Source organism: Balaenoptera physalus (assembly GCF_965194825.1).
Source record: "Balaenoptera physalus genome assembly, chromosome: 4".
Classification (NCBI taxonomy): domain Eukaryota; kingdom Metazoa; phylum Chordata; class Mammalia; order Artiodactyla; family Balaenopteridae; genus Balaenoptera; species Balaenoptera physalus.
Genome location: NC_138891.1, coordinates 25,281,414 through 25,291,513, shown reverse-complemented (window position 1 = coordinate 25,291,513; position 10,100 = coordinate 25,281,414). Strand labels below are relative to the sequence as shown.

General features: G+C 36.7%; 1 protein-coding gene across 1 annotated transcript in view; it reads left to right on the top strand.

Moving 5' to 3' along the window:
• PCOLCE2 (procollagen C-endopeptidase enhancer 2) overlaps positions 1 to 662 on the top strand; it is a 72,784-nt gene extending 72,122 nt beyond the window's left edge. Inside the window, exon 9 of the mRNA XM_082461285.1 lies at positions 74 to 662. Coding sequence (XP_082317411.1) covers positions 74 to 204 — 131 coding nt within the window. The 3' untranslated portion in view covers positions 205 to 662. The remainder of the gene's footprint in view (positions 1 to 73) is intronic.
• The last annotated feature ends 9,438 nt before the right edge of the window (positions 663 to 10,100 follow it).

Here is a 10,100-nt window from a genome sequence, read left to right as displayed (position 1 = left end):
AGGTGAGTTATAGTCGAAGTTGTTTCAAACCAACACACATAGAGAAAAAAATTAATCTTATATTCTCTTTTAGGTCTAAACTACATTATTATGGGCCAAGTGGGTGAAGATGGGCGAGGCAAAATCATGCCCGACAGCTTTATCATGATGTTCAAGACCAAGAATCAGAAGCTCCTGGACGCCTTGAAGAACAAGCAATGTTAACAGTGAACTGTGTCCATTTAAGCTGCGTTCTGTCACTGCCTTTAAAGGATCTATTTTTTTCTCAGTAGGGAAAAGAAAATTTATAACCTGAAATATTGAGCATTCAGAGACATTTACTCTTCACATGATGTAGGTAGGAGAGCTCCGGTATCACTGATGGAAGTTCTGTTGCCTGCACGGAAGAGGAGCAGATAGTCGATTGGAAACCTGCAGACTTAGTGAGGTGATAAGAAACTAAACGTATCAAGCGTTGACAGTTTGGAAGCAGTTTATTTATACATCTCTGTAAAAGGATATTTTAGAAATGAGTTGTGTGAAGATGTAAAAAAGAGATTTTATACGTGCAATATTTATAGTGATATTTGTTTTACCTTCAAGCATTTGCTCTGAGTTGTTATATTCTTCTCTTGCATTTTTAAAATCAATGCTTAATAAAATATTTTTAAATGATTATATAACAGCCATTAGACTTGTTTTTATAGAAAGTGGGACACTGTAAAAAGAATATTCCCTGCTATTTACACATAAGGTTGTCCTTGTATCAGTTTATACTTTGCTAAAACAACATTCCAAGAACCGCAGGGATTAGATGGACTCAGGAATGTAAATAGACTATAATCCTTCTCTGCAGAACCAGAGAATGTTAGAGCTAGAATGGTGTCCCTCAGGAATCTGATTCAGGTCCTTCATTTTGTGATAGAAATGGAAGCTCAGGTATATTTAGTGACTTGTGCAGAGCACACATCTCCCAAGAGACAGAACAGGCAATCTAGCTCAGAAGTCCTAATTCTAAACGCAGTGCCCTCACTGCCACTAGAAGAGGCCTTCTCTGCTCCAGAGGAAAACCCTCTTCTCTTGCAGAGTTCAGTCTTTGTTTTCCTAGCCTAAATCATAATTAGTTGTTTCATAGGACTTGAAATTAGAAGTGAGCCTGACACCCTTATCTTGTTAATCCCTAGTTAACTGGACGAGATTGTATCAGCTGGGATGCATTCTGCCATTGCCTTTGAAAGACCTCTTCTCACTCAGTAAGGGAAGAACTGTGAAAGGGTTCCCATCGTTTGCACAGAGCTGCTTAAAAGGCAGCAGTACCTGCAATGATTGTGGCAACCAGCCCTCAGGAGGTTGCGGGTCAGGAGCTGCAGAAGAGGGGACAACCATCCCTATCCAAGGAAGGTAGAAAGAATACTAGGGATAAAACCATCCCTATCCAAGGAAGGTAGAAAGAATACTAGGGATAAAACCATCCCTATCCAAGGAAGGTAGAAAGGATACTAGGGATAAACACAGGCTTGGGTCACAAGGTCTCTCATAGTTGAAGCAAGGTTTTAGAAATAAGGGAAAATATTCTTTTGGGCAAAAACAATAACTCCCAGCTCTAGAAGTGACCAGACACTCAAAGAGCAGAAAATAGAAGTTCAAAAGGAAGAATCCTGTTTGGGCAGCTGAGGGAGTGCAAGAAAGCAATGAATGGGGGCTGGTTGGCAGGGTCAGGAATCATTCCTAAACTCTCCCACCGGGATGCCCATCAGTACCAGGGCACTCACCAGCCTGAGGAAGTGAATGAACTAGAGGAGCCGGTGGGTGGCTTCCCTGGCCAGTGCCACCTTTTAGAAAAAAGCCCTCTCAACTGGCTGAGGGCACAGGGCAGCTGTACCCAGCCAGGATGTAACTGTGGAATCCTGATGGATTCCAAACTTCTCTCGAAAAATCAGTACCTTTCAAGAATGCATGTTGTGGGATTTTGGGGTGATTACTAAAGATTTTAGCATGTCTTCTCTTTTAGTAGAACCTTCTTATTGGTGCACTAGGGCAGCAGGCTTGCAGCCATCAGCCTCCTGCACAACCAGTGAAAAGACTTCCATGGGTTTCTGAGTGGGGGCTGGAGTCACAGTAAAGTAAAAAGTTATCCAAAGTATTCATACCATTGGCATCTCTGACACAAGACTTAAAACTGTTGATGGGCTTTAGAGGTTAATAACAGATGGCAATGGTTTGGCTTTTAATTCAATTATTCAAAACAGACATAAACTAAATAGTGGCATGGCTCTTTCTGGTCCAACAACCGTCCCTTAATTTCTTTTCTTGTTTATTATATCATTTATTTTAACTGAACTTCAGTTTCCTTAGTTATAAATTGAAGGAGTTAGACCAGATGACTTCTGGAGTCCCATATTATTTTCTCTTTTAGGAATCATTTCTTTTAAATTTTTTGTTTCTTTTTAAAGAACAGTTGATAAAGTTTTGGTTTTGTTCTTAGGTATTTGTACTTGGGAAATCAAATACATGTAACCAACAAATGGGTGACCATACTAAACCATCACAAAACAAATTTCAAAATGATAAACCAGACTCTCTGATGTGTTTCACAGGGTCCTGCTAGCTTAATTTTCATCCTTTGAATTCAATTCAATTCCTATAACAAAAACAAAAGAATCTTGCGAAGTTCCCAAATCTTAAATTCTGTCATATTACTTACTTGATTGAAGGTTAAACTTAGTTGGAAGAAAGTTACCTTCTTTTTTCCTTTCCGTAGGAAAGTGCTGCCAGGCTCCCATTAGACCTTCTGGACTACTAAATGAAATAAACCAATGACAAAATCTTCTCTAAAGAAAAGCCCTATAATAAAACAGCTACTAATCAGGAAGCTCTAATATGAGCTGACTAATATTAACCAGAAGATTCTTTTGCTTAAATGCATGGACATATTTACATGCATGCAAACAAATTTGCAAAAATAGTAAGTTCATGTGGAAAACAAACATTAAAAAAAAAGACTTGACCTAAGTGTTCTAAGCCCTTTATATTGAAAAAGAGAAGGATAAAAATATTGATTAATTTGATAACTTAAGGATTTACGTTAAAATATCTAGGGTAACCATAAAAGAATACTGAGTTTGAAAATTTATTTTAAAAAAGCAGAGGAAAAAAAGGTAAGAAATTAAAGAAAGTGAAATAAGGGAAAATAGAATAACATATGCTGGTAGAAATGAAAATGTATCAATAATTCCAATTTATATAACTAGACTAAAAAATTAAAAGCCAAAGTTTATCAGACTGGATTAGAAAAACAAAATACAACAATATGCTATTTGAAAGAGACACCTAAAGCATAAGGACACAAAGAAGTTGAAAAGAAAAGGATAGAAAAACATAAATATACCAGGCAAATATTAACCAAAACAAGACTGAAGTGGCTTTATTCATATTAGGGGAAAAAATAGACTTTAAGGTATTTCTCAAGATGAAGAGGGTTACAAGGAGATATAACAATTCTAAAATTTGCATGCAGCTAATAACATGCAAAGATATATAACTAAAATATATTTTTTTATCCTTCAATATAATACAGGCTTCAAAATATATAAGTCTGGCATAATATAAATGGAAATCGACAAGTTCACCATCATAGTGGGAGATTTTAACACACTTCTCACAGTAATTGGCAGATTTAAAAGAAACAAAAAAAGATATAGATTTTTTTAAATAACATCTTTATTGGAGTATAATTGCTTTACAGTGGTGTGTTAGTTTCTGCTTTATAACAAAGTGAATCAGTTATACATATACATATATCCCCATATCTCTTCCCTCTTGCGTCTCTCTCCCTCCCACCCTCCCTATCCCACCATTCTAGGTGGTCACAAAGCACCGAGCTGAAAAGATGTAGTTGTGAACCACACAGTTAACTAGATTTACCTGATGGACATAAAACAGAACCAAAAGCTAATTTTTTTTTTTTTTTTTTTTTTTTTTTTGGCCATGCTACGCGGCTTGTGGGATCTTAGTTCCCCGACCAGGGATCAAACCTGGGCCCTTGTCAATGAGAGCACGGAGTCCTAACCACTGGACCACCAGGGAATTCCCCAAAAGCTCATTTTTAATCTCAGTATGGAACAACTTCAAAACTTGACCACTTACTGCACCATGAAACAAATCCCATTTAAAGAACTAGTGTCGCACATACATCCTTCTCCAGCAACAATGAATAATTAGAAATTAATATCACAAAGTACACAATAGTTAAAAAAATAAGAAAAATAACCCTGATGTTGGAAATTGAGAAATGTACTTTTAAGTAACTCGTGATCAAAAGGAAACTGTCATGGAAAATAGAAAATATTAAAAACTGAACAATAATAGAAACACTGAATTTTAAAATGTGTGGAATGCAATTTATAACCTTAAATGTTAATATTCTAAAAGAAAGACTGAAAAATATTTTGTGACTGATACAAATTATGAAGGTTAGTAAAAGAACAACAGAATACACTTCTAAAAATTGGAGGAAATAAGCATACAAGCAGAAATTGAGTAAAATAGAATCATAAATAGAGAAAATTAACAAAATAAAAAATTGGTTCTCTCAAATGACTCATACAATTGACAAAACTGACAAGATTAAGCAAGGAAAAAAAGTGAAAAAGGACAAGAAAATAATTTAGGCATGAAAAGGGACCTTACAACAGATGTTACACACTCTCAAAAAGCAGTTAAGAGGATATTATGAGCCATTTATGTCAGAAGATTTGGAAACTTAGACGAAGTGGACAAATTCATGGCCAGGGGGTGAGGACTTATCACTTGGACTCAAATAGAAATAGAATACCTAAGTAGTCTTATAGCGGTTATCAGCACGGACCCCAGAGACGGGCAGGAGACGCTAAGGCTGCTGCTGCCGCCACCAAGAAGCCTGTGTGCGAGCCCAGGTCACTCTCCACACCGCCCCTCCTGGGAGCCTGTGCAGCCCGCCACTGCCAGGCTCCCGTGATCCGGGGACAACTTCCCCGGGAGAACGCACAGCGCGCCTCAGGCTGGTGCAACATCATGCCGGCCTCTGCTGCCCCAAGCTTGCCCTGCATCCGTACCCCTCCCTCCCCCGAGCCTGAGTGAGCCAGAGCCCCCGAAGCAGCTGCTCCTTTAACCCCGTCCTGTCTGGGCGAAGAACAGACGCCCTCAGGCGACCTACATGCAGAGGCGGGTCCAAATCCAAAGCTGAACCCCAGGAGCTGTGCGAATAGAGAAGAGAAGGGGAAATCTCTCCCAGCAGCCTCAGAAGCAGCGGATTAAAGCTCCACAAACAACTCGGTGTGCCTGCATCTGTTGAATACCTGAATAGACAACGAATCATCCCAAATTCAAGAGGTGGACTTTGGGAGCAGGATATATTAATTTTTCCCCTTTTCCTTTTTTTGTGAGTGTATATGTGTATGCTTCTGGGTGAGATTTTGTCTGTATAGCTTTGCTTTCACCATTAGTCCTAGGGTTAGGTCCGTCCGTGTTTTTTGTTTGTTTTATTTTGTTTGTTTTTTTACTTAAAAAAATTTTTTTTCCTAATAAATGTTTTCTTAATAATTTTTTCCTTATTTTCTATTTTTAGAAATTAAAAAAATTTTTTAATAAGTTTTTTCATATTTTTTATTTTAAAAAATGAAAAATTTTTTTCTTAATAAATTTTTTTCTTAATAATTTTTTTCTTATTTTATACTATAAAAATTAATAAATCTATTTTTAAAAATTAAAAAAATTTTTTTCTGAATACATTTATTCTTAATAATTTTTTTCTTATTTTTTATTATAATAGCTTTATTTTATTTTATTTTATCCTCTTTCTTTCTTTCTTTCTATTTTTTTCTCCCTTTTATTCTGAGCCGTGTGGATGAAAGGCTCTTGGTGCTCCAGCCAGGCATCAGGGCTGTGCCTCTGAAGTGGGAGAGCCAACTTCAGGACACTGGTCCACAAGAGACCTCCCAGCTCCACGTAATACCAAACGGTGAAAATCTCTCAGAGATCTCCATCTCAACATCAAGACCCAGCTTCACTCAACGACCAGCAAGCTACAGTGCTGGACACCCTATGCCAAACAACTAGCAAGACAGGAACACAGCCCCATCCATTAGCAGAGAGGCTGCCTAAAATCATAATAAGTTCACAGACACCCCAAAACACACCACCAGACGCAGTCCTGCCCACCAGAAAGACAAGATCCAGCCTCATCCACCAGAACATGGGCACTAGTCCCCTCCACCAGGAAGCCTACACAACCCACTGAACCAACCTTAGCCACTGGGGACAGATACCAAAAACAACAGGAACTACAAACCTGCAGCCTGTGAAAAGGAGACCCCAAACACAGTAAGATAAGCAAAATGAGAAGACAAAAAACCACACAGCAGGTGAAGGAGCAGGGTCAAAACACACCAGACCTAACAAATGAAGAGGAAATAGGCAGTCTACCTGAAAAAGAATTCAGAATAATGATAGTAAAGATGATCCAAAATCTTGGAAATAGAATAGACAAAATGCAAGAAACATTTAACAAGGATGTGGAAGAACTAAATAGTCTTATAACCATTAAAGAAATTCAATCCTAATTTTACAACTTTCTTCAGATAAAACCCCAGGTCCAGACAGTTTTACTTAGAATCTAACATATACTATTCCAGAGTATAAACAAAGAAGTAACACTCAGCAATTCTTTTTATGAGATTAGTATAATCTTAACATCACAACTTTAGCAGACAATAGGATCTAAAACCACTAGTCTGATTTTACTTCTGAACATAGGTGCAAAAACCCTAAACAAAATATTATCCAAAAAAATCCAGCAAACCAACCAAATAGGTGACAATCAAGTTGGGTTTATCCCAGAAATACTTGATTAATTTAACATTAGAAAATCAATGATCATACTTCACTGCATTAATAGAACTGCAATGCCAACTAGGGAGTCTTAGGGGCAGCTAAACATCCAGACTTAACAGTATCACAGGCCTCCCTTGGTACCAATATCCTCAGAAAGATACTGTATAGCAAAGGTACCAGAGCTTAATGGCACAATGTCACACTTTATTCGCTGGGAGTCTTTGCAGCCATCTGGCAGCAGTTCATACCAGCTATCCATGAGCTGTTTTCTTTGCCTCCCTAGATAAAGTCTCAGATGCCAGGAGACAAGATTCATGCCAGATGGATGTAGACACCCCAGTTTAAAGGTCGCATCTCCACAGAAGCCAGTAACTCTTGTAACAACTCCATAAGCCCAGCTCCCAGACGCCTCATAGATGACACACCTGGTTATAAGAGTTACACACTCAGGAAAGCCCAGAGCTCTGGCTCCCCTATCGGGTATTTCTAGTTCGCTTATACTGGATTGAATTCCTCCCAATCCAAAGCAATTTACCAATCAGGGATCATTTTTACCAGAAACAAGTTTGCCTAGCAACATAGTTGACATACTGTATTATCAGATTACTAGGTAAACGAAGCTAGAGTTAAGCAAAGATCATCTTTTAATGGGGAAAGGTTCTGTTAAGCCCTATTCACAATAGATTAAAGAAGAAAAATAATTTGATCTTAGTAATGCAGAAGCACTTGATATAATTCAACATTTACTCATGACAAAAATAAACCCTGAGCAAACTTTGAATAGAAGGGAACTTCCTTAAGTTGAGAAGAAAACTTGCAGCAAATCTTATATTTAATGGTAAAGTATTGAAAGCATTTCCTTTAAGATCAGTGATAAGACAGGAATGCTTGAAATCACATTTCTATTAAAAATTGTACTGGAGGGTCTGGTCAGTGTAGTAAGTCAAGAAAAAGAAAAAATGATATTGGAAAGGAAGAAACAAGACTATTATGCAAAGATGATATGATTATCCAAATAGAAAACCTGAAGCAACCTGCAGGTGATTAGAATTAATAGTTTCACAAGTTTGTCTCTTAGCCCTAGCCCAAAACAAGATATAAATATTATTTTATCATTTATAATTAAGCATCTTGAATTAAGTACATGAGGGTCATTATTCACACGCTAACAGCCTCTTTTTAACATAGAAACTATGGGGGTGTACATGGATGTACAGAATTAGGGATTCAGATGGGGCAGCTCTGGGACATACATAGAAGTTTTTCTGAGGGATTTTAAAGTTATTATGTAAAATTCTGACTTTGTTTTTGTAATTTGCTTCTTCCCTGAGTCAACAATTAGGTTTAAAAAGGCTAAAATTTAATTAGATATAAATTTGAAACAGTATCTTTTGCTTGAAGGCTGTCCCTGTGGCATTCTGATACCAACATTAAGTTAAATTTAAACAGTGAGGTTTTTTTTTAACATCTCTATTGGAGTATAATTGCTTTACAATGGTGTGTTAGTTTCTGCTTTAAACAGTGAGTTTTTAAGTATAGAAACCTATAAAGAAAAATTACAAGCTTAACGTATGACTTTATAAAGCTGATTAATTTATCTCATGAACAAGAAATTTATATTAATAGTAACATAATACAAAGAAGAGCCTCCTGGATGAGGAGAGACTTGGATTCTCCTTCACAGTGCAGCATTGCGGAACCTTAGTTTCCTTATCCATAAAATGATAAAGTTGAATTGGATTCTTTCTGAGATCCTGTATAGGTCTTCAACTGTTTCCAGATTCTTGAATAACCAAACTGATCAAGATATAAAGTAGCACAAAAGTAAAATTAACCACTTTCTCCATTCTACACCCTTGGTCCCTCCATGGCCTGGCTTGTTTATTTTCTAAGACTGGCTCTTGCTTTTTTATTTATGATTACTACCCCACTGTGCATCCTTTCCCTCTGTCTCTTGCTCATCTCACTGGTCTCTGCTTCTGACCTTGGTCATAAACTTAAAGTCTTTAATAAACTAGTCATTTAGAAAATAGGGACTGGACATCTTAAGTTCTGTTCTCTGACCAAGATGAAACTACAGTGAGAAATTCATTCAAAAAACCAAAGTGTTTGGATCTATCTTTCCCAACACAAATAGTAAATTGAGCTCAAGATCTCAAGTCAGTCATTGTACAACCTGGACAAATTACTTAAAATGTCAGTTTTCTTTCCTATAAAATGAGAAGGTTGAAGTAGGTGATCTAAGTTTTCTTCCAATCCAGTTTGATGGAATAAGACTTAGAGATTACAATTGTTAGAAGGGTATCTGACTGGATATCATTTCCAGGATATTTACATAAATAGATAATGGCTAAATTTTCATTTAACAAATTTGTGTCATTTAATATCAACAACATACTTAAGCTGAGGATACAGAGAATAAAAGAACTGCCCCTTCCTATGCTTAGTTTAGTTTTGTACCTTAAAAAAAAAAAAAAAAAGAAAAAACCCTCTGTGTTAAAACAAGCAATGTGCTTGCTATTTCTACTGAAAATAAAATGTGGGAAATGAGTTTTAAAATATGGAGTTGAATCATCTCCCAAATTAATTTAATTTCTGAATGAGTTAATGGGGTGGCTAGTACATTTTCTTCCTCAAAACCCTTTTCAAATGGCACCTGATAGTTTTACTATCTTAGAATAATTTTATCTAAAACTGAAAGGATTGATCAAATAGTCTTACTAATGGAGAGAGACAGAGAGAAACGTCTAGATTGCTGGTAGCAGGATGAAGAAACCTGTCATTATCTGGCTGAAACAGTTCTTTTTTGAAACATACATTTACCTCCTACCCAACCATGCTGTTTTGCCTCTTGTACTACTGTAATTTAATTTACATCAGAAACCATGTCTCTTAAAGATGGTTATTTTAAACCATGTAACTAACACATAAAATTTTTCCTACTTTTGAGTTCCATATTTGAAGCACGTATTTCAAACTGGAGGCAGGGGGAGTAGGAAAAGGAAAAAGTAGTGTGAAATGACCAAATGAAGACAAACACTGTCACTGGCAATTCTTCTAAATATCTCTTCAAGAAACACAACATATTTACCCACAGGGCAGTGATGCCAGAAAGCTAACAAATTTACTTACAAATGAGAAATCCACAGCAGCCATTGCCCCTGGTACTGTTAACATTTTCTTAGTGTAATTTTGAATAATTAGACTCCCTACAGCCTATAACCTCGGCCTATTTGTTATTTTATAAATGT